Source organism: Eucyclogobius newberryi, unplaced genomic scaffold, assembly GCF_026437365.1.
Source record: "Eucyclogobius newberryi isolate DKJ021-1_F unplaced genomic scaffold, fEucNew1.0.hap1 SCAF_16, whole genome shotgun sequence".
Lineage (NCBI taxonomy): Eukaryota > Metazoa > Chordata > Actinopteri > Gobiiformes > Gobiidae > Eucyclogobius > Eucyclogobius newberryi.
In genome coordinates this window covers 33,247,517-33,273,107 of record NW_027315790.1, presented here as the reverse complement: position 1 = coordinate 33,273,107, position 25,591 = coordinate 33,247,517, and the positions used below count along the sequence as shown (strand labels likewise).

The following is a 25,591-nucleotide window of genomic DNA, read 5'->3' as shown; positions in this document are numbered from 1 at the left end:
TGTATTTACTGAGGTCTGAGTTCCCCGACGTCATCATCTGAGCGTCCCCTGTCCTCAGACAAATGTCCCAGCATCCCCTGTCCTCAGACAAATGTCCCAGCGTCCCCTGTCCTCAGACAAATGTCCCAGCGTCCCCTGTCCTCAGACAAATGTCCCAGCGTCCCCTGTCCTCAGACAAATGTCCCAGCATCCCATGTCCTCAGACAAATGTCCCAGCGTCCCCTGTCCTCAGACAAATGTCCCAGCATCCCCTGTCCTTAGACAAATGTCCCAGCATCCCATGTCCTCAGACAAATGTCCCAGCGTCCCCTGTCCTTAGACAAATGTCCCAGGGTCCCGTGTCCTTAGACAAATGTCCTACAATGTTCCTAAAATTCCATCAAATACTGTTTATTTGGGAAAACTGCTTTTATTGTGTATTTGTGGTGACATCGCTCTCTCGGGGCCCAGCAGGTTCTCTCGGAGCCCGGCAGGCTCTCTTGGGGCCCGGCAGGCTCTCTCGGGGCCCGGCAGACTCTCTCTGGGCCCGGTAGACTCTGGGGGCCCGGCAGGCTCTCTGGGGGCCCGGCAGACTCTCTCGGGGCCTTTATAAATCCGCAGAAGCTCTGTAGATAATCTTAATACTTCATCATTTTGCACGCAGCTTCCGTCCTCTGGTGTTGGACGCCAAACCCAGACCTGGTGCGTAAGAAGCTCCTCTGTTGCCGAGCAGCGGCTCATTTGAATCCGGCTCTTTTGAACTCAACCCGGGACAAAAACCTCGTCGCTCGTCCCGTCTGAGCGCATGTAAACACCAGTGTGGACGTGGGGGCCCGGAGGAAGTGCAGGGGCCGAGCCGGGGCCACGCCGAGGGGGAGGAGGCAGGGGAGGAGGAGGCAGGGGAGGCGTCCTGTGAGAAGCTGCACATTCCAGCCGAGCGCTCATGGAGATCAGGAGCATCGGAAACACGGGCGCTCTTGTGTTCAGCCTCATTCACGTCGGGTCGCCGCGGTAACCAACGTGAGAGTTACGGTTATTGTGAGGAAAGACGCCACAAAATCTTTATCATTTCCTGTCGTTCTTGCGGTCCGACACGTCCTCAACTTTGTGACCGGCGTTTACGGCAAAATGAAGTTAAAAGTGACAAAAACAGACGGATAAAAAAGCTTAAATTTGCTTCTAAAATGTGTTTGTTTTTGGGTTTGATACTGCGACTTGATTGGTTAAACGTATGTATCGTCCCCACGGTAACGAGCCTCACACAACACTCAGTTTCAAGTTTCCCTGATGTGCGACGTCGAAGTAGGAAGTGGGGCGGGGCCAATACGTGAGCTCGTCTCCACGGCGACCGGCTGTTGTGGTGATAATGTCAAATCTGCTTTTTCACAAAGTTTATTCTTGGAATACTACTACTACTACTACTACTACTACTGCTGCTACTACTACTACTACTGCTACTACTACTACTACTACTACTGCTACTACTACTACTACTACTGCTGCTACTGCTACTACTGCTGCTGCTGCTACTGCTACTACTATTACTATTACTATTACTATTACTACTGCTACTGCTGCTACTTCTACTGCTACTTCTACTGCTATTGCTATTGCTACAGCTACTGCTGTTACTGCTACTGCTACTACTACTACTACTTCTACTACTTCTACTACTACTACTACTACTACTACTACTACTACTACTACTACTACTACTACTACTACTACTATTATTACTATTACTATTACTATTACTATTACTATTACTATTACTATTACTGCTACTGCTACTGCTACTGCTACTGCTACTGCTACTGCTACTGCTACTGCTACTACTACTACTACTACATGTGTAATAGTTCAAGTTGTTTGGGAACTGCGAGGGCGAATACTTGGGCTGTGCCTGTATCAAAATATCGTGATACTATACTTGGTGATACAGTATCGATATCGTGGGCTGCTGCAGAGTTGAGCGATATATCGACGATCACATGTATCGCACAATCAGGATATTATCGTATCGTGGGTTCTCTGTATTTGTGTAGAGTTGTGTGTAGTTGTGTTGTGTGTAGTTGTGTTGTGTGTAGTTGTGTTGTGTGTAGTTGTGTAGAGTTGTGTGTAGTTGTGTAGAGTTGTGTTGTGTGTAGTTGTGTTGTGTGTAGTTGTGTTGTGTGTATGTGTAGTTGTGTTGTGTGGAGTTGTGTGTAGTTGTGTTGTGTGTAGTTGTGTTGTGTGTAGTTGTGTGTAGTTGTGTAGAGTTGTGTGTAGTTGTGTGGAGTTGTGTTTTGTGTAGAGTTGTGTTGTGTGTAGTTGTGTTGTGTGTAGTTGTGTTGTGTGCATGTGTAGTTGTGTGTAGTTGTATGTAGTTGTGTTGTGTGTATGTGTTGTGTGTAGTTGTGTGTAGTTGTGTGTAGTTGTGTTGTGTGTAGTTGCGTAGAGTTGTGTGTAGTTGTGTGGAGTTGTGTGAAGTTGTGTTGTGTGTAGTTGTGTGTAGTTGTGTGTAGTTGTGTGTAGTTGTGTTGTGTGTAGTTGTGTGTAGTTGTGTGTAGTTGTGTTGTGTGTAGTTGTGTGTAGTTGTGTTGTGTGTAGTTGTGTGTAGTTGTGTTGTGTGTAGTTGTGTGAAGTTGTGTTGTGTGTAGTTGTGTTGTGTGTAGTTGTGTGTAGTTGTGTGTAGTTGTGTTGTGTGTAGTTGTGTGTAGTTGTGTTGTGTGTAGTTGTGTTGTGTGTAGTTGTGTGTAGTTGTGTTGTGTGTAGTTGTGTTGTGTGAAGTTGTGTTGTGTGTAGTTGTGTTGTGTGTAGTTGTGTGTAGTTGTGTTGTGTGTAGTTGTGTGTAGTTGTGTGTAGTTGTGTTGTGTGTAGTTGTGTGTAGTTGTGTTGTGTGTAGTTGTGTGTAGTTGTGTGTAGTTGTGTTGTGTGTAGTTGTGTGTAGTTGTGTGAAGTTGTGTTGTGTGTAGTTGTGTTGTGTGTAGTTGTGTGTAGTTGTGTTGTGTGTAGTTGTGTAGAGTTGTGTGTAGTTGTGTGAAGTTGTGTTGTGTGTAGTTGTGTTGTGTATAGTTGTGTAGTTGTGTGTACATTCCTCCTGCAGGACAAAGTCGTTAAGGTGAAGAAAAATGTACCACTTTGTCCAAGTTCATTCAGAAGAAAAGAAGAGAAGACATTTTAGGAAATGTTCTTACTCGTCTTCTAGTTCAGACCTATTTTGTTTAGTCCTGGTTTAGACCTTGTTTAGTCCTGGTTTAGACCTGGTTTAGTCCTGGTTTAGACCTGGTTTAGTTCTGGTTTAGACCTGGTTTAGACCTGGTTTAGACCTGGTTTAGTCCTGGTTTAGTCCTGGTTTAGTCCTGGTTTAGTCCTGGTTTAGACCTGGTTTTGACCTGGTTTAGACCTGGTTTAGTCCTGGTTTAGACCTGGTTTAGTCCTGGTTTAGTCCTAGTTTAGACCTGGTTTAGTCCTAGTTTAGACCTGGTTTAGACCTGGTTTAGACCTGGTTTAGACCTAGTTTAGACCTGGTTTAGACCTGGTTTAGTCCTGGTTTAGTCCTGGTTTAGACCTGGTTTAGACCTGGTTTAGACCTGGTTTAGTCCTGGTTTAGTCCTGGTTTAGACCTGGTTTAGTCCTGGTTTAGTCCTGGTTTAGTCCTGGTTTAGACCTGGTTTAGTCCTGGTTTAGACCTGGTTTAGTCCTGGTTTAGTCCTGGTTTAATCTACAAAACACACGATTTGCCTTTATGGTCCTGTATTTTTAATATATTGAATATAAAGTTTAATCTGGACAAATTCTGATCAATTGATTATTTATTGATTAATATGTATAAAACAATCACCATTTATTTCCAGTTTTCTCTTTTGTCTCGTGCTGATCATGTGATTGTGGCACGTTTAACTGATCAAAGCTTCATTTTTGAATAAAACGACGCAAGAAAAGTTCACGTGAAGTTTTCTGGAGCCAAAATCCCAGAAAGACGAGGATTCAAATTCACCTCCGATGCCAAAATATACATGAGCGCGCTACGCTACCCGCCCCCGAGCTAATCCTCTGCGCGCGGCATTAGCCACAGCGGCACATGCGCCCGCCTCAGCCCCGCCCGCCTCAGCCCCGCCCGCCTCAGCCCCGCCCGCTCAGGAGGCTTTACATACACAGATCCTAAACCAGGAGCGCGATCGGCCAAACGTCTCATCGATTTCACGCTTAAAGAAGAAGACGCCGCCCGACAAAGCCGACGTGTGGCGGGCGGCCATCTTTGTGCGCCGGGCACAAAGAGGATGAAAGCTCATGTTTTATGGATCTAGAAAAGAGACTAATATTAGGATAAATTAGAGGCGACTTGTGACAATTTATTTAAGGCATTTTAGCAATTAAAAAACTGCATTATTTTGGCTTTTAAATAAAATATTGGCTTGGCTACATTAGCATTTAGCATTAGCATTGGCCATAAAAGGTGTGAATTTATATAATTAAAAGAGCATGTACTAGATCATTAGGCCCGAGCGCCACAAGCTGGCGAGAGGCTTATTAATCTCGTAAGGCGAAGCACGGCTGCGAAAGTGCGCACGTAGTGCACACTTTCGCACTACGCGCTCGCCCACTTCCAAACACTCACTAACGCACTCCTCCACTCACGCACGCCCCTTGCATACTAATTAGTAGTAGGAAAATGGAACATTACCATTGTAAACGGGCGAAGCCCGTGCAAAAGTGCGCACTAAACGAGCACTTTACATTGGGATAACGACCGCAAAGCGGTCGTCATCCCCATATAAAGCACTCATTTGCGCTAAGTAGCTCACAAATACGTTCCCCATCTCTTGCATGTTCCGTGCATATAAGCATGTAATGCAAAAATTGAACATTATTACTGTATAGAGGGCCAAAAACACAAAGTGGGCGGAGCCCACTCAAAATTAACGAAAGTACCCGTTAGTGACCAGGGACCCACACCATGGAAAATGTATAGTTTATGATATTTGAAAAATGGGAAACATTGTTTTCGCATCGGAATATTATTCTTTCTTCTTCTTTCTTTCTTTCTTCTCGGGACCAACCCCCCTATTTTTCACCCAGTGAACATTGACGAAAAGTCACAAAAATTTGCACACCTCTAAAAATCGTGCCTCTCTACATTCTGGCTATTTCCCTTTTCTAAAATAAAAAAATTGGCGCGTCAGCGCCCCCAAATGTACCAAAAATGCATTGAGAGATGGGAAATGACCCAAAAAAAATCTGATCGTAGAATCATGAAATTTGGCGCAGAGGTAGATGGTGACAAGAGAAGTAAAAAATATTAGTACGGCAACGCCATCCGCCCAACCAAATGTCGGCCATATTGCTTCAAAAATGGCTAAACATGACTTCGGAGTTTTTCCAAACGTCGTACTTTTACGACCTCCTCCCAGGGCGTTGGCTCTAAAAAGCTGAAATTTGGTGAAAATGCTACTGAGGAGTGGGACATCAAAAGTTATTCAAATTACATTGATACCTGTCACGGTGTCTGTGCGGCGAAGCCGCAAACTGTAGCTAGAATTTCAGAAATCTCCCAAATTTTACATTTCTGCCGTTTGCGCAGATAAAGTCCGAATTGCGTCAAATTAGAATCAGTTGTTGAACTGTTTGCCCTAAACCTACTTGAAGTGAAATAAATTAATTTGGAGCCACAGCGCCCCCTACAGATTTTATATGGAGGTTAAATATTTAGTTTTGCGAAATTATAAGAAATTTGACACACAACTCAATTTTGGCATCCCCATCAAAAAAGTCAATGAGACCCATGTCATAATTGTTATGGCTTTGCCGTAACGATGACCGAAACCTCCCATGTTATTCCAATGGGGAAATCGCCGGAACATGTTTACACTTTAGACTTTCACAAACTCCTCTTAGGGCGTTAGCCCTATTAACCTGAAATTTGGTGAGACTCATCTTCAGGGGTGGACCATCAAAAGTTATCCACATTTTTATTCTAAGAGTCACGGTGTCTGTGCGGCAAAGCCGCACATTTTGCCAAGAATTCAAAATAAAATAGCTTTTTGATGGTAAAACAAAGGGGAGAAGATGTGACAGCGTCACAGATTCAGCAGTAGGCGTAATAAAAGGACAATTGGGGCGCGTTAGCGCCCCCTCCTCTTGCCGTGTGGCGGCGGCGTAGCGAGGGCCGATCATTGCCGCTTGCGGCTATATTTATTATTATTATTATTATTATTATACTAGATTATTTGATGTGTTCTGTCCAACGGTTATTTTTTATTCTTGGTCCATTCTGGATTTAAGACGTTTTAGTCGGGATTTATCAGGTTTATCGATGTAAGAACCAAAAAGTAATAATCGTGACCATTTTAGACACAAAATTATGTATTTTTCTGTTCAATTTATTGTCCAGAAAATAGATTAAATGTGAAGAAAGTTTATGTATCTGTCTGTTTTTGACACATTTAACTTTATTTTGTCTTTCCGAGAGTTAAATTGCATAAAGTCGGTCACAAAATGAAAGATTTCACTGTTGTTTGTCGTGAATAATCGTGAATAATGGTTAAATCGTGATGTTTTTATCGTGAATAATGGTTAAATCGGGATGTTTTTTCCCCTAGAATCGTAATCGTTGGCCCAGTTCATCCTTTTACTCATTTATTAGTCTTGCAATTATCCTTTCGATGAATCAAAAGAACGAGATAAAACGCTTTGTGCTAAATTTGACACATTTCCGAGTCTTTTGATCACACTCCACGCTCACACTTCACACTTCACTCGTTCGCCGCAGATGACGAGGTGTTTTTCGAAAAGCAGGAAGCGTTGGAGGCTTTGAAAAAACAAACCATCGAGAAAGCAGAACGTGGCGTGTTTTCAGGTGCCGACACGTTCCGGGCGAAGAGGGCGAGTTCAGACACACAAACTCGCCCGGAGAGAAGTGTTAAAAGTGCCCCTTCGGGCGTCGCCTCCTTCATCTCGCGAGAACCTGAGGATTTTAAACGTTGTTAAGAGCCACGTTTGAAGAGTGGATTACATGGTTGGGCTGAAGTCGTTTCCTTTGCCGTTTCCTCCTCAGATGAAGCGAAACCTCTGCAGAAGAACGACAAAGATCTGCAGAAAAACAACCCAAAAAAACACCATCAAAAAAGGGTTCACAATTTTACTGCGTTTCATGTGCAAAGTGAAATGGATCGATAACCACGGCGACGGAGGTCACGATGTAACGGGAAAGACGGAAAGCATTAGAATCGTGACAGTTTTAGAGGATTTTTATTTATTTTTTTAATTATTTAATTGGTAGAAAAGTCAAAGTTTTTCAACTAATTTAGGCGTTTTTTAGTTAAATTTTAGCAGTGAAATGAGGTCGGTTCTGCTCTTTTAATTTAAAGCGTTTTTTTAAATGTCAAATCGATCGTTCAGAAGGTTTGATTATATCATGTGTGACAAAAACAACAAGGAGAGAATATTTAGGATTTAGTTTTTGTTTTGGTCGTGATGTTGATAACGGCGAATTATCGTTAAATCGTGACGTTTTTTTCTTTGTTTTAATTAAACAACAACAACAATTAACATGACAGTCGCGAAACTAAACTAAAATATTCCACCTTCACCACATATTTACACACAAAAAAAGACAACTAAAAGAACAAATTCAGTAACATTGATACATCACACGTAAAAAATTCAAAAATTCTTCCCACAATAATCGTGCCGTTCGTAGTTCCAGAATCTGATCCAGAATCTGATCCAGAATCTGATCCAAACAAACGCCGCGTGAACTCAGAGCGTCGTTTATGATCTCAAGAACCAGCGTTTGAAGCAGAGAAACCGATGTGTTGTATTGAATCCTTGTTTCTGTAGATTTATGACGTTATTCAGGCGCGTAATGCAGAGATGTGACATAATCATAATCCACATCTTTAAACGACTCGAGGAGCTAGGATTTGACTCGAGGATTTGTGTTTTTTTCAAAATACTTGTTGCAGCTTTTTGGGACGACGGCGACGCCACGATATCGAATGTTACCGTTTTATCGCGATTCAACCATTATTCACGATTATCGAGACCGAACGAGAGTGAAATCTTTCTTCTTCTTCCGTTCCCGCGGTCTGACATGTGACTGTTCCTCAAGTTTGTGACCGACTTTACACAATTTAACTCTCTGAAAGACAAAATAAAGTCAAACGTGACAAAAACAGCCAGATAAAAACAGTTATTTACATTTAAGTCTATTTTCTGGACGATAAATTGATCTAAAAAGACTTCTAAACTTATTTATTACATTTTTATAGTATATTTGAGTGGGGCTTCTCCTTGTGAACACCTCTGGACACAAACTCGACTCGCGGGAAATGTCGCTTTCGCTCGCCGCTTCCCCCCCGAGCGCGGCGGCGGCGGTTTTAGCCCGCTTCGCTCTGCAAAGCCGCTTCGCTCTGCGGTGTTTCACTCTCCATGCGGCGCTTCCTCTGCAGCGAGAGGACGAGTCGTGTCAAAGCGCTGTAACGTGTAAAACGCTCCGGTGCATCCGATGTATTAATACTGATTATTTAACTCATATTCAAAGTAGAAGCCAAAGTGACATGAAAGTTGAAGCTTCAGCAACATTTGAAGATTGATTGTATCGTTTATAATAGAAAATGCTGATTATTGATATTTTTAATAACTTTGAGGTGATATTTCAGCATCTCTGTGGGTCATTTGACACTTTGATCGTTAAATCTCTTGTTTCAACACATTTCTGAACTTTGCGTCGCTGTGGAATTGAAATCGTCCTCGTTTGTCATGGATGATCATGATATTGCGTCGACACTCGTGGGATTGTCGATCGATTGTGTCCCGTTTATTTTCCGACTCCGGCAGCGGCGCGTTTGACCACAAACTAGAGCTCTGACCCACATACGGCAAATATGTCAAATATGTCCCTTTTTCAATCTGTGTTTGTAGTTTCTGTGACGCTAAACGACTTGAAGTTATTCGGGGAGAAAATATGATCGTATTCCACAAGAAAAGTGTCGATAATCAGAGGTTTAACTTTTGTAAAACATTGAATTTATTCCAATTGTGAAGCAAAAACAATGTGAAAAGTTCAGACTAAAGCTCTGCCTGGTTTATATTGTAGAAAGTAATATACATTATGCATTAGTAACATTATGGATTATTTCTTTTGTTATTGGCCTTTAAACATGCTTTTCAGGGCTTTTACTTTGACATTTCAAATTGTATTTTTTTCATTTTTTTTGACAAATACAATGTCACTTTGCCACAGCCTTGAGGGACGCCAAAGTAAATGAGCTTTTATTTTGAAATCTGTCAATGCAACTGCTTCTGATGGTGATGAGTCTGGTGATGATTTGTAGAGCGAGAACAGAGAGAGAACAGGGTCAGAAGAGAAGAAAACTTGCGATGCTAGCGCCGTGCTAGCATGGGCCCATGCTAGCGCCGTGCTAGCATGGGCCCATGCTAGCGCCGTGCTAGCATCGCAGTGGGCCCATGTGACTCTTCTCTATGTAAATTAAATGGCTCTTGTTGACGCCGTGACTTATGGAAATACATCGGACGTGTTTAAAATCCGACGGGGAAAATCTGCTTCAAAACCTTCCCCCGAAAATAAAACTAAAAGTCCAGCAAAACTCTGAAATCCTCTCGTGTAATTTTGGTCACAAAGCGGCGTTTAATCACAGACCCAACCTTTTGGCCCAAACCGCCGCGGCGACAGAACCGGCCCGCGCACGGAGCCGGCCCGCGTTTTCCCACGGGCCGTCGCCGCTCCGCACGCGGCCCATTTGTTTGACCTGGCTCTGACCCAGCGGGAACGGAGCGCCGGCGCAAGTCATCGGCCTCGTTAAGCGCCGGCGTTACTATAATTACCTTCTATTTTTATCAGAAACCAGGGCGGGCGAGCGGCGCGGTCCATTCTGCCGAGTCGCTCCGGTGTGGAATGACGTGGGAACGTTCTGGAAAAGAGGGTTCCAGACAAAATATCAGGGAATAGTCAGCGTTTGTGGCGTCAACCGGACAAGATGGAGGCTAAACGCTGCTTAACGCTCGAAAAACCAACCCGAGAGTAGTGCGCGGCAAAGTAGTGCGCGACAGAGAGTAGTGCGCGGCAAAGTAGTGCGCGACAGAGAGTAGTGCGCGGCAAAGTAGTGCGCGACAGAGAGTAGTGCGCGACAGAGGAGTGCGCGACAGAGTAGTGCGGGACAGAGTAGTGCGCGACAGAGTAGTGCGCGACAGAGGAGTGCGCGACAGAGGAGTGCGCGACAGAGAGAGTGCGCGACAGAGAGAGTGCGCGACAGAGAGAGTGCGCGACAGAGAGAGTGCGCGACAGAGAGAGTGCGCGACAGAGAGAGTAGTGCCCGTCAGAGTAGTGCGAGACAGAGTAGTGCGCGACAGAGAGTAGTGCGCGACAGAGAGTAGTGCGCGACAGAAAGTAGTGCGCGACAAAGAGTAGTGTAGTGCGCGACAGAGTAGTGCGCGACAGAGTAGTGCGCGACAGAGTAGTGCGAGACACAGAATAGCGCGCGACAGAGAGTAGCGCGCGACAGAGAGTAGCGCGCGACACAGAGTAGCGCGCGACAGAGAGTAGCGCGCGACACAGAGTAGCGCGCGACACAGAGTAGCGCGCGACACAGAGTAGCGCGCGACACAGAGTAGCGCGCGACAGAGAGTAGTGCGCGACACAGAGTAGCGCGCGACACAGAGTAGTGCGCGACAGAGAGTAGTGCGCGACAGAGAGTAGTGCGCGACAGAGAGTAGTGCGCGACAGAGAGTACAGAGAGTAGTGCGCGACAGAGTAGTGCGCGACAGAGTAGTGCGCGACAGAGTAGTACGCGACAGAGTAGTGCGCGACAGAGAGTACACAGAGTAGTGCGCGACAGAGAGTAGTGCGCGACAGAGAGTACAGAGAGTAGTACGCAACAGAGTATTGCGCGACAGAGTAGTGCGCGACAGAGTAGTGCGCGACAGAGAGTAGTGCACGACAGAGAGTACACAGAGTAGTGCGCGACAGAGAGTAGTGCGCGACAGAGAGTACAGAGAGTAGTACGCAACAGAGTATTGCGCGACAGAGTAGTGCGCGACAGAGTAGTGCGCGACAGAGAGTATTGCGCGACAGAGTAGTGCGCGACAGAGTAGTGGGCGACAGAGAGTAGTGCGCGACAGAGTAGTGCGCTCACTTCTTATGAAACACCAAATAAAAACTATAAATAACCGCCGAACGTTTTAGTTCTGCGGCTCGTCATCCATTTACAACGCGTTACATAAGTGTCTGTGATTTTAGGACTCTTGGGGCCCTTTTGTGCCGTGGTCCAGACTGTAGTGGAAAAAACCCTGTGAGTCACTGAGGAGGGGGCTTTAGAGGGTCTACAGCCGGGACCGGGCCCAGATCCAAGTCTCGGACCAGGACTCAACCTCACTGAGAAGGTCCACGGCTCGGACTACAGATCCAGGCCCAGATCCAGGCCCAGATCCATAGATCCAGGCACAGGTCCAGGGCCAGATCCACGCCCAGATCCAAGCCGAGATCCACAGATCCACAGATCCAGGCCCAGGTCCAGACCCCGGCCCAGATCCAGGCCCAGATCCACAGATCCACAGACCCAGGCCCGGATCCACAGACCCAGGCCCAGATCCACAGATCCGGCCCAGATCCACAGATCCAGGCCCAGATCCAGGCCCAGATCAAGGCCCAGATCCAGGTCCAGATCCAGGTCCAGATCCACAGATCCGGCCCAGATCCACAGATCCAGGCCCAGATCCAGGCCCAGATCAAGGCCCAGATCCAGGTCCAGATCCAGGTCCAGATCCAGATCCAGGCCCAGATCCACAGGTCCAGATCCAGGCCCAGGCCCAGATCCACAGATCCAGGCCCAGATCCAGGCCCAGATCCAGGTCCAGATCCAGGTCCAGGCCCAGATCCACAGGTCCAGATCCAGATCCAGGCCCAGGCCCAGATCCACAGATCCAGGCCCAGATCCAGGCCCAGATCCAGGTCCAGATCCAGGTCCAGGCCCAGATCCAGATCCAGACCCAGGTGTGGGCTCGGCCTGTAAAACTGTGTGGGCTTTTTTACTGCAGTGACACAGACTCGGAGGAATGTGGGAGTTTCTGTGTCAACAAACGGGAGCCGCTTAAATCAGAACTTTACTACGACGTCTACGACTGCTTAAGACGAGACGACTACTGCTACAACTAATGGACCTGTTGAGGTAATTGTCGACTCATTTAGACGCCAAATAGTCGTAATCTGGACTAAACACAGGCGAGAATCACATCAAAATGACATGAACATTTAGTGTTTCTGATGCAAAACCGTCTTTGTTCTGTAAATCCACTCGTAAAGATGTCCTCAGGTTCTTTAGCTTTATCTCTGTGGTGAGCTATAGATGAATCCGGGGGGTAATTTGTTTTACGCGATGGATGAATCATTCATTAAGAGAATGATTGCTTGAATGAGGCGTTAACATCTGAAATGGGAACATGTTTGCAGAGGCCGCTTTTGATCGGTCGCTTTTCATTGCGCTTCGATCGATTTTAAAAAGTCCAAACTTCGACCACCTCGTTGACTCCTTCGGCGAGAACACGACGTACTGTACCAAATGTTCTATCGCAGTCACATTTGCGACCACAACGGTTTAAAGAACGATCAAAACAACGCTCCGTTCTCCAAGGAAAACACGAGGGAAGCGCTCGGCCCGCTCGAGACCTCCGCGCGGAAAAACCTGGCAACGTGCGGATCGACCCTTGCGCAACTTCCTCCTCTATTTTTAGGATTCGTGCCGCGCGTTCTTCCCGAAATACCTCCGAATGTTCTCTCCTCTTTTCTCTCGACCTCAAATCCTCTTTTAGCTTTTGTTTTGGTGGGAGCAGTTCCAGATTAGGTCGCGCGGGAGTCTCGGCGAAGCGTGGGCCGCGCACATGTTTGGAGTCAGACGGGGGCAGATGTTTACGTCCGGAGATCTGAAGAACGGGGCTAATTCTGGGTTCCACCTGGTTTTAATGACATGGCGTCGCTCCCGATACAAACAGAGGGCTTCCACGCATCAGCTGCACAAAGAAGCGACTGTAGCGCGCCTCCTGTTTCGCCGTTAGCAACAACACGGCGTCGGAGAAACAAAAAGTCGTGTTGAAGACGTTTTGGTGGTCATAACGAGCACATCGCAATGTGTTTGGGTATTATAATGTCCTCTAGATCGCCCCCTAGATCGTTCTTAAGCTCAGTTAGGTTCATGGCGGTCTGTGTTTCCATGGTAACGAGCATCAACAAACATAACAAATGCTTTTTTTTAGCAAATCCAGTCTATAAATTATTCCTGAGGTCGATCTGAGCTGTCGATCTGAGCTGTCACAAAAAGAAGTTTAGTTATTCCAGTGTTTCTGTGTGAGGGGCGTGGCTTAAGCTAGCGTGAACAGGAACAGTTTTGCCTCCTTTCTTTGACTTCGCTGCATGTGAGGGGCGTGGCTAAAGCTAGCGTGCACAGGAACAGTTTTGCCTCATTTCTTTGACTTCTCTGCATATGAGGGGCGTGGCTAAAGCTAGCGTGCACAGGAACAGTTTTGCCTCATTTCTTTGACTTCTCTGCATATGAGGGGCGTGGCTAAAGCTAGCGTGCACAGGAACAGTTTTGCCTCATTTCTTTGACTTCTCTGCATGTGAGGGGCGTGGCTAAAGCTAGCGTGCACAGGAACAGTTTTGCCTCATTTCTTTGACTTCGCTGCATGTGAGGGGCGTGGCTTAAGCTAGCGTGAACAGGAACAGTTTTGCCTCATTTCTTTGACTTCTCTGCATGTGAGGGGCGTGGCTAAAGCTAGCGTGCACAGGAACAGTTTTGCCTCCTTTCTTTGACTTCTCTGCATCTGAGGGGCGTGGCTAAAGCTAGCGTGCACAGGAACAGTTTTGCCTCATTTCTTTGACTTCTCTGCATATGAGGGGCGTAGCTAAAGCCAGCGTGCACAGGAACAGTTTTGCCTCATTTCTTTGACTTCTCTGCATGTGAGGGGCGTGGCTAAAACTAGCGTGCACAGGAACAGTTTTGCCTCATTTCTTTGACTTCTCTGCATGTGAGGGGCGTGGCTTAAGCTAGAGTGCACAGGAACAGTTTTGCCTCATTTCTTTGACTTCTCTGCATGTGAGGGGCGTGGCTTAAGCTAGAGTGCACAGGAACAGTTTTGCCTCATTTCTTTGACTTCTCTGCATGTGAGGGGCGTGGCTTAAGCTAGCGTGCACAGGAACAGTTTTGCCTCATTTCTTTGACTTCTCTCAAAGCCTCTACGCCGCGTTTGAACCTCTCTTTATGTCATGCTAATGCTAATGTCAGACGCATCATGACCTGGAAATATCAGATTTGGATATTGCCGTGCGACACTACTAAAAGCAACAAAATGTAAATAAATGCGGGGAAATTCTACAAAAAAGTGTCTAAAAGGGACAAAAACGTGACCCCAATGAAAAATATGACTAATAGTGACAAAAAAAAATTAAATCGACAAATGAGTGTGACAAAAATGTGAGTAGAGGAATCAAAAACTCGATTGTATGTGACAAAAATGTGACTAATAGTGGCAAAAAATTTACTTGAAGCGTTACTTTTTTTTTTTAAACGACAAAAACATGAGTATATAAGTATTTCATACTCTTAGGATCATGTCAGACGCTTTATGACCTGGAAATATCAGATTGTGGCTCTTGACAAAGCGAGTGAACAGGAAACGGCTGTCGCTAAGGCGCTTTGCGTTGCTAAGGCTCGACATATAAGTTAGCATCAGTGGAACGTGGCCTAAACGTCTCACTATTTCCATCAGACGTTTGTGTAAAAGCTGCACATTCTGAATCTTAAACTGCTACAAAATGTTCTGAAATGCACTGGACTCTTATTTTAGTTTGATTTGAGTTTTCTCTCAGATGTTAACGCTCGTGTTGAAGTCTAAATCACAAATGTATTCACAATTACATCCAAATGAATAACCTTACATTTGTGGTGGTCCCTGGTCAAATGGTAAACAGGTTTTTAATATGTTTTATGGGATTGACTTTAGTTTAAACTGCAAAACAAATGACCCACTGGTACAAATAAAGCAATCTGAACATCATATTAATACAATTAGACTTATTAGTTTTGCAGTTAACTCCCACTTTCAGCTAAAGACGCTAAAAACACCACACGTCTCTGATTAGCTCGGCGTTTGCTAACTTTACCGTAAAGGGAAGCAGAAGTGGGTTGATGCCACAGTGTGAGAAACGGGCGAGTCTCTGAGAAAAACAACGTGTCGAAACCACAGATATGTAAAAGTCTTTTCTCGCCGCGGCGCCGCGCGAAAACGGTTTAATCCAAAACACAAGTGAACAGAATGTGATGATGAGTCGTGGTAATTTGTCAGCAAAAAACAATCTGACGTCACTTTCTTAGTTTCTTCCATTTTGGGAAGCGTTAGCCCTGTGCGGTTCAAACGGAGGGCATGCGTTGTTGTTGCTATGATACTACGGCACATTTTGGGCAAGAAACAAACAAAAAAAACGTTACAATTTGTGGTAAACTCCTGCTAGTTTATCGTCTCCATAATATTATACCATTTATTGTAAACAGAACACCTCCGTTCGTTAGCTCCAATGCAGTTTCAATGGGAACGTTAGCATTAGCATCACAAACATCACAAACTATGGAACTCCAGGGCTCTTTCAATGGGAATGTTAGCATTAGCATCACAAACATCACAAACTATGAAAATCCAGGGCAGTTTCAATGGGAACGTTAGCATTAGCATCACAAACTATGAAAATCTAGGGCTGTTTTGGCGACAGAAAACCCAGCGTTACTAAAGCTAACCACGCGTTTAGTTTAGCTTACTCTTGTAGCGCAGAAGTTAGCATACATGCTAACGACCCCGTAACAAACAGTTCTCAAATCTAACGTTACGCTAGACAATAACGCTCCACAAACAGAGTGAGCCGCAGTTTGACAATGACATTTTTGTTTTAGTTTATCAAGCGTCACAAATTCCGCATAAATTATTGACATTTAAGCGTTTGAATTTAACAAACGTACAAACAACAGCCTTTTGTCTGCGCAGCCGTCAAGACTGTTGTTATTTGATGTTGCATTAAAATGAACATTTATATCAGCACAAGTTCATTCTTAAAGTTCAATTTAAATCATGTTTTTTGAATTTAGATTCTAGTTTTAGCTGAGATTTGTTTTGTTTTTTAGTTTTTTTAGTATTTTTTAGTATTTTGTTTTTTTTTTTAGTGAAATGTGTCTTCTGTATTTGACCCGCGCTTCAGTGTTTCTGGGTTAAACCTGTCAGGAGCAGAGCATTTGACCCGTTGCGCGTGTTTGAGTTCGATGGGCGGAGCCGGAAACACCCAACTCCTCCCACGCAGACACGGGCAGAACGTGCAAACGCCGCACAGGAAGCCCATTGTTGACAAAGACGAGGTCGATGCGAAGGGTGAGTTTACGGGGTTTAAACCAGGCCACTGGGTCACGGCGTCACAGAGGACGGTCGTCGTGGTAACCGTGAACCATCAAAAGCGGGTTACAGGAAAACGGTTTAAAAAATCACATCTCGTTTAGAAAAATACAAAATGCCAACGTCAAAAATGCAGTAAATGTTTGACGTAAAACAAATGTAAAACGTATTAAACTAAAAAACTTGTGTGTAAAATTGTGTCGTTACATAAGAGTGACATAAATGTGTTAAACGTGTCGGATAAACGTGACACGTCTGTAAAATTATACACAAATATGACATTATACTCTTTATCTGAACGTTTACAACAAACATTTTTGTTCATTTGTATTTTTAACCGACTCTTTTTGTAGCATTTTTACTTTAAACGATAAACACAATATTTAAATTGAGCTTATCTTCAAAACGACATCCGAGATATTATTAATTAAATGATTAAGACCGGACTAAAAAGAGTAATAATTGTTGGCATGTCATGTCGCCCGTCGCCATAACGACCTCCTGATAATATTCACGTTCATTGTTTTACACATTTTACACATTTCCACGTTCAATCGTTTTCACGTCTGTTTCTTTCTCCCATCATATTTTCTTGACAAAGACGAGCTCAAATCCTCGTTTAAAGAGAATTAGCCGCGGCTCGTTGTAATTAGCAAAGACAAAAGCCGCCGCCGTCTCCGCCGTGAGCTCGTTCCGTCTGTCGCCGGCTGATTCTTGTCTCGCCAAAACAAACGACCGACTCACTCGCCGTCTGGGCATCAGAACAACGCGGGGACAATGCAGGCGGTAACCGTGGGCGACGGGGATTCAGAAGCTTCAGCGGAGAGGGGGGAGATAAGGGTCAAGTACGGGTCAAAGTCAGGCAAGTCCGGGTCAAAGTCAGGCAAGTCCGGGTCAAAGTCAGGCAAGTACGGGTCAAAGTCAGGCAAGTACGGGTCAAAGTCAGGCAAGTCCGGGTCAAAGTCAGGCAAGTCCGGGTCAAAGTCAGGCAAGTACGGGTCAAAGTCAGGCAAGTACGGGTCAAAGTCAGGCAAGTACGGGTCAAAGTCCGGGTCAAAGTCCGGGTCAAAGTCCAAACTCTGGTCATTTAAAAGGACAATTCTGTTATTTTGTTGCTTTGTTTTGTCTTGACTTTGATGAACCTGTTTGATCTCTGGGACGACCTAGTTGTGTTGCATTGTGGGAACTGTAGTTGTGTGTATGTGGGCCGCGGGCCGTGGGCCGCACATGTGCAGTATTAGAGATAAAGAGAGTTTCACATGGGAACAAACGCCTGAAGAAGAGAAAGACCAAAGAGTCGAGCGGATTCAAGAGAGATAATATGAATAAAGTCTATTATTGATGAGAATCTGAAGTAGTTTATTCTTTTTTGACATTTTAGTTTAATAATGTCACTGTCTTTGTTTGTTGTACTGTACAAAACGTGTTTGGGCGTCGTGGCTTCGCGCCCACTTCGCTCCTTCCTTTGGCGAAATGGCGGAAACAGACGGATGCATTTAGAGGCATTTAGAGGCGATTAGCGCGATTAGTCGTGTAATGGCAGGTCGAGAGGACGAGAGGTCGAGAGGACGGGAAACTCTGGGAACGTTCAGGATCAGAAGGAAGAACGACATGGGACATTCACCGAGAGGAGCTTCAGAAGATGGTTTGAACTGTTGTGTTTGGCGTCATTGGAAAGAGAAAACGCTCTGGTCTTTGGTTGGAGCGCGATCGTTGAACTCTCGGATCGTGACGCGCTCAATAACGTGTCAAACATTTTTATTTTTTATATTCAGCCTGAACTTCCTTTGACCCTCAAACGTCTCGGAACACGATAAACACAAACGCTTCAGCTGAACTCTGAGGAAGAACTGAACCGACTGTCGTTCTCTGCTCAGGAAAAGAGAGTTTTATTGTTTTTAATTTGAGTTAAAAGCTTTTCATATCGAAACAACGAAACTGTCCAATCTTTTCCTGAATCTGTTTTCTTCTTCCACTGAAGTGTCCAGATGTGTCTCTGGGACATGTTCCTCTCAGAGACACAAAGATCAGGCCTTAAAGTGGCACAAACTCTACGATCCTGGACCAGCCACAGAAGGATGTGTTTCATTTCCAATTCTACAACTGGTTTATTTCACTTTTAATTTGAAAAAATTAGGCTTTTTTTTTTTTTTTTTGGGGGGGGGGAAATTTTCCAGTCAAGTCAAAAAGTGAATAATAAATCTCAAATCCTCTCAGTAAATGTTTTTGTATTTAAAAAGTCAACAAAATAAAGACATTTAAACCATTTTTCAGATTTAAATGTTCCAAATATGTGACATTTATGGCAGTTTTTACACCGAAAACAGGACATGATGAAAACTACATGTGTGTGGACACGCCCCTCACACGTGACACGCCCCTCACCCGTGACACGCCCCTCACCCGTGACACGCCCCTCACCCGTGACACGCCCCTCACACGTGACACGCCCCTCACCCGTGACACGCGTGGCACGCCCCTCGCGCGTGGCACGCCCCTCACACGTGACACGCCTCTCACAGTTTGTGGACTGGCGTCTTGAACCGATCTCTCCGTGTCGTCCCGCAGAACCTGATGGCGAAGGCGCTGTACGACAACATGCCCGAGTCGCCGGAGGAGCTGGCGTTCCGGAAGGGCGACATCCTGACGGTGATCGAGCAGAACACGGGCGGCCTGGAGGGCTGGTGGCTCTGCTCGCTGCACGGGCGCCAGGGCATCGCCCCGGGCAACAGGCTGAAGCTGCTGATCGGGCCCATGTTTGAGACCCCGGTCCAGGCGCAGGGGCCCGGGGCCGCGGCGCTGTACCAGAGCCCGCTCCAGAGCCCGCAGCAGGGCGTGTACCAGGTGCCCCCCAGGACCGCCCTCTCGATGGACAACACGCCCCACAAGGTAAGAAACGCAGAGGCGGAGCTTTCCTTTGGTGATGGGCGTCGCCGTCTCATTGTGAAGGGTTTTATCACGACAATAATAATATTATGAAATATCCTGGTTTAGACCTGGTTTAGACCTGGTTTAGTCCTGGTTTAGCCCTGGTTTAGTTCTGGTTTAGTCCTGGTTTAGACCTGGTTTAGACCTGGTTTAGACCTGGTTTAGTCCTGGTTTAGTCCTGGTTTAGACCCTGTTTAGACCTGGTTTAGTCCTGGTTTAGACCTGGTTTGGACCTGGTTTAGACCTGGTTTAGTCCTGGTTTAGACCTGGTTTGGACCTGGTTTAGACCTGGTTTAGTCCTGGTTTAGACCTGGTTTAGACCTGGTTTAGTCCTGGTTTAGACCTGGTTTGGACCTGGTTTAGACCTGGTTTAGTCCTGGTTTAGACCTGGTTTAGTCCCGGTTTAGTCCCGGTTTAGACCTGGTTTGGTCCTGGTTTAGACCTGGTTTGGTCCTGGTTTAGTCCCGGTTTAGTCCCGGTTTAGTCCAGGTTTAGACCTGGTTTAGTCCTGGTTTAGACCTGGTTTGGTCCTGGTTTAGACCTGGTTTGGTCCTGGTTTGGTCCTGGTTTAGTCCTGGTTTGGTCCTGGTTTAGACCTGGTTTGGTCCTGGTTTGGTCCTGGTTTAGTCCTGGTTTAGTCCTGGTTTAGTCCTGGTTTAGACCTGGTTTAGTCCTGGTTTAGTCCTGGTTTAGACCTGGTTTAGTCCTGGTTCATTACAAAGAACAGACCGGTGCCAGAACCAGCAGATGATCCTGGTCTGGTTCTAATCCTCAGTCTGGCTCTTATTGCGCTGCCAGCTCCGACATCTGTATTTGCACTCGTCTGTCGCTCGCTTTTGTCCCTTTTGGTCTGTGTTTGCTTCCTCTTCTAAACTGTAACAGGGCGTGGTCCCGGCTCTAGTCTGGTCCTGGTCTGAACCGGGCCAAGTCCTGGACCACAGACCGGCCCCAGTGCCACAGAGAGCAGAGCAAACGCCATTTAAGAGGACTAAAAGAGGTCTAAACCAGGTCTAAACCAGGTCTAAACCTGGTCTAAACCGGGTCTAAACCGGGTCTAAACCAGGTCTAAACCGGGTCTAAACCAGGACTAAACCAGGACTAAACCAGGACTAAACCCGGACTAAACCAGGTCCAAACCAGGACTAAACCAGGACTAAACCAGGCCTAAACCAGGACTAAACCAGGTCTAAACCAGGTCTAAATCAGGCCTAAACCAGGTCTAAACCAGGACTAAACCAGGACTAAACCAGGCCTAAACCAGGACTAAACCAGGTCTAAACCAGGTCTAAATCAGGCCTAAACCAGGTCTAAACCAGGACTAAACCAGGACTAAACCAGGCCTAAACCAGGACTAAACCAGGTCTAAACCTTGTATAAAATCCGTGCAGTTTCAACACTGTTTGTTAGAGAAAATATCATGTCAAAAATATAAGCTGAATGTCTTTTCCAGATCTTTTTCTTTAATAATTTACATCAACCAGTTCTTCTTTATAAATGCGTCCTCTTTAATTTCTCAGATAATACTAATACTCATAATACTGATACTGATAATACTGATACTGATAATACTAAAACTCATAATACTAATACTGATAATACTGATACTGATAATAATAATACTGATAATACTAATACTGATAATACTGATACTGATAATACTAATACTGATAATACTCCTGGTGTGTCGGAGCGTAGAGCCGTTTCAGCAGTTTGAGCCGCTCGAGCCGCTCCAGGACTCTGGCTGTAATTACTCACTGGATGAGTTTAAACGTCTCAGGGCTGATTCCTCCTCAATCGTCTTAACCCGGGTTGAAATGAGCCTCGCCTCTGAGGCCCCGGCGTGCGTCTGGGGCCCCGGAGCCTCACGTGTCACCCGGAATTATAATCCTGCAGAATTAAACTGTCAATCAAACATTTCAGACGTTGACTCTAAACGATCAGATCGAGTCTCTGCAGATCCTCTGAGAGTCAAACAAAAGCAGAGTTCAGACTTTAGAGGAAAAAATGTAACGTTTTCTCTGCATTTAAGTCTCAATCAAAATATATGTATCAAAATAATAATAACCACAGTCGTGTTTTAATCACTCTCTGGACATCACAGACTCTAAAACACAAAGACCTTTTAAAGTCGACAGGATTATTACATCCAAATGTCAAAGGAGATAAATCTTTTCTTATTTCCATCAATAATCCACTTTAATCATGAATATTCTCTCTTCATACGCCACATTTACACATTTATAACAGTTATAAATGTGTTATAAATGTTATAAATGAGTTAAATAACCTTTGGTCTCGTCGATCACTAGAATAATCCTTATTTAAAACCCAGACACAGCATCTTTCGACCAAACTAGCATTTATATCTTAATGACTCCACGAAAAATGAGTTTGTTTACATAACGTTAGTCTGTGCGCGGCTAAGCTAACGGCTGCGCGAAGACCCAACGACGCAAAAAAGGTGAACGTTTGATTTGTCTAAATGTCTTGAAAATAAAAAACGGCAAATCTTCGAACATAAAATGGCAGTGAAACGTCTCTTGTCTTCGTGGTGTTTTCAGAGTCGAGTTTGAGACGTGGTCGTCGTGGAAACGAGAGTAAAACGCCCGTGTTCGTCTCCGTCTCGTCGCCCTCGGAAACGCGCCGCAGTTTGGAGCTGATAAAAGTTTGCAACAATCAGAAAACCTTGAAACGTTTCTGTGAAAAACGCTCTCAAAACGCACAAGGTTTTTTTAGGTTTTATCTCCGACACGAACGTCAGAAAATGTGTCTTTATCTGGATTTATTTCATTTCATCTGAGAAGGTTTCATAAGGGACTAAAGTAAAGAAGAAAGAATAAAAGTGTGACTGGGACTGGGCCAATCACAGCGCAACTTTGTGGTGTGGGCGGAGCCAAAGTTGAAGCGTCAACTAAAACAAACTAAAACAAACTAAAACCTGAACAAAATACAAGTTGTACAAATTAAATTGCCGTGTTTTTCTAATTATGGCGTCGTTTGGTGAGTTTGTCCTTGTGGTGAATGATTATCATAAAAAAAACAGGAAGTGCACTGAACCCCTCTGTGATGTCATCAAAAAGCGCCGTTCCATCGAAAATACAAAGACCTTTTTGCGACAGTTTAAATGATCATTTCACAAAACAAAAGTGTCGTCGGGTGTAATTATTTGTTCACTTTTAACTATTGTACGATTTAAACGGACGTGTTGTTTACAGTCTGGTTGCTAAGTAACAGTTATGGAATGACCTCTGTCTATGTCAAACCAGGAAGTGACATTATAAACGTCGCCAACATGGCCGAATTGTTTTATCGAAGTGTCGTACAAACGTATTACATGAGTTACTAGTGAGGCGATCTCCACGGTAACGCTCAGGGGAGGGGCTTGACACAGATCTTGACCTCTTTCGTCGTCGCTTCCGCCTCGGCGCCGATGGAAACGTACGGGAAGAGCTTCTCGGTGAATCGGTGATGGTGCATGCAAAGATGCGTGGAGTCGTGGGCGTCGTAGAAAGTCAGGAAACCTCGATCGAAGTCCAGCGCGATCCGGATTCTCTCCGGCCTCTTCGTCACCGCGACGACGCGCTCCGAATCGCCGTCGTTGTAGACCCGGTCGCCGCACCACAAGCACCAAATCCCGTATTCCCCGTCGCTGAACACTTTCCCCCTTCGGTCGACGGACGCCCGGACGCCGCCGATGTCCCACCTCGGGTAGTCGCCGACCTCGACTTCCCAACCGTGCGCGCCGCCGTCGAACCCGTCCGCTCCCAGGACAATCTCTTCGTTCGTAAACCGTTCGGGATTATCCGGAAGTACGTTCCTTTGACCTTCCGCGAATGCGACTTTGGTCAGATCGTGGGAAAGACGCAGCGAAGGGCTCGCCGTGTTCGGGTCGAGAATGACCGGACGATATTCCGCCAAAGTCTGCAACTTCTTCCAGATTTTGAAGCCTAAATTGCCCACGATTTTGGCCTGGTTTATCAAAAGTCCTGAGCCCAGTTTTGGCAGAACCGGGTTGGACTCTTGCGCTTGGACTTGGCTCTTGGATTTGCCGTAATCTTTCAGGAAATCCAACCATGTTTTTGCCAGTTTCCCGTGTCTTGCTTGAACGTTCCGGTCGATGGACGCGATCTGATCGTCCATGTTGGAAATGTTCTGGTTTAGTTCCACCAGCCGCCGTTGCACGTGGTCCATTTCCTCTTGTATCGCTTGCTCTTGCCTCCTTTGCTCCTCCCTCAGCTCCTCCATGCTTTTCTCCTCCTCCGTCTTCAACAACTGATGAAAGCGACTGAACTCGGCGTGGATTCGCCGCTCGCACTCCTCCACCTGCTCGAGCGAATGCCTTTTCAGCTCGACGTAACTCTTCTCCGCCTTCGCCGCGATGTCCCTTTCCTGCCGCGAGGTCTTCAGCCGCCGTCGGATCTGTTCCTTCACTTCCGCTGCCGCTTTGTCCAGCTCGACCACCGTGTGACGCGAATGTCGAGAGAACTCACAGACGGGACACAAAAAGCGTCCCTTGTCCAAACAGAACAGCCTGATTTCCTCCGGGTGGCGCTCCCACTGCACCGCCTCTTCCCCGTCGGCCTTTTGCGTCAGTGAAACGGACAGTTCTTTCAGGGCAAAGTTCACGGTGAGCATTTCCTTGGACGATCTCCTTCGGCAGATCGGGCAGGTTCGCCGAGGGTTTTGTTGCCAGAAGTTTTGGAGGCAGTGGCGGCAGAAGCTGTGGTTACACCCGAGAGAGACCGGCTCCTGAAACATCTCGAAACAAACGGCACAAGTCAGAAAGTCTTCGAAAGCAGACACAGCCATTGTCTGTGTTTAGAAAGGGCCTGGTGTAGTCTCGGTCTGGACCTGGTTTGGACCTGGTTTAGTCCCGGTTTAGTCCCAGTTTAGTCACGGTTTAGTCCCGGTTTAAGAGTGTGTCCTGCCTGAATGCCGCTGCAGTTCTGTTTTGTTGGAAACGCAGTACTTAGACTTTCTCTGTACTTCCTGTTTAACCTGTTTCAAGTCAGTCCAGTTTGTTTCCTTACGTCGAGCCCAAGTACACACTGAAGTACACATGAAGTACACACTGAAGTACACACTGAAGTACACATGAAGTACACACTGAAGTACACACTGAAGTACACATGAAGTACACATGAAGTACACACTGAAGTACACACTGAAGTACACATGAAGTACACACTGAAGTACACACTGAAGTACACATGAAGTACACACTGAAGTACACACTGAAGTACACATGAAGTACACACTGAAGTACACATGAAGTACACATGAAGTACACATGAAGTACACACTGAAGTACACACTGAAGTACACATGAAGTACACATGAAGTACACATGAAGTACACACTGAAGTACACACTGAAGTACACATGAAGTACACACTGAAGTACACACTGAAGTACACATGAAGTACACATGAAGTACACATGAAGTACACATGAAGTACACATGAAGTACACACTGAAGTACACACTGAAGTACACATGAAGTACACATGAAGTACACATGAAGTACACATGAAGTACACATGAAGTACACACTGAAGTACACATGAAGTACACACTGAAGTACACATGAAGTACACATGAAGTACACACTGAAGTACACACACTGAAGTACACATGAAGTACACACTGAAGTACACATGAAGTACACATGAAATACACATGAAGTACACACTGAAGTACACACACTGAAGTACACATGAAGTACACACTGAAGTACACACTGAAGTACACATGAAGTACACATGAAGTACACATGAAGTACACATGAAGTACACACTGAAGTACACACTGAAGTACACACATGAAGTACACACTGAAGTACACACTGAAGTACACACAAAGTACAAATGAAGTACACATGAAGTACACACATGAAGTACACACTGAAGTACACATGAAGTACACACACTGAAGTACACTAAACTCCTGAACCAGGACTGAACCAGGTCTAAACCAGGTCTAAACCAGGTCTAAACCAGGACTAAACCAGGTCTAAACCAGGTCTAAACCAGGACTTAACCAGGACTAAACCAGGACTAAACCAGGACTAAACCAGGTCTAAACCAGGACCGTTTTATCTCATCGTTGGTGATTTCTTTATTGCTCGTTCTCTGGAATATAAACCGGAAAAACCCACATTTATCTCCAAAGTCCAGGAAGTGCCCATATAAGGCGGGAGTGGGCGGCGCGCGACCTTTGAACTCTGACCCCGGCGTCACCGCTGGAACAGTCGATCCTT

The 25,591-nt window shown here is 45.5% G+C and overlaps 2 protein-coding genes across 2 annotated transcripts in view; one reads left to right on the top strand and one right to left on the bottom strand.

Annotated features, from left to right (window-relative positions):
* Window positions 1-25,591, top strand: part of nedd9 (neural precursor cell expressed, developmentally down-regulated 9) — a 43,999-nt gene that overhangs the window by 5,685 nt on the left and 12,723 nt on the right. The window contains exon 2 of the mRNA XM_072448310.1: window positions 18,973-19,293. Coding sequence (XP_072304411.1) covers window positions 18,973-19,293 — 321 coding nt within the window. The remainder of the gene's footprint in view (window positions 1-18,972; window positions 19,294-25,591) is intronic.
* Window positions 22,702-24,141, bottom strand: LOC140362297 (zinc-binding protein A33-like). Its single transcript, XM_072448409.1, has one exon. The coding sequence runs from the start codon at window positions 24,139-24,141 to the stop codon at window positions 22,702-22,704; it is 1,440 nt and encodes a 479-aa protein (XP_072304510.1).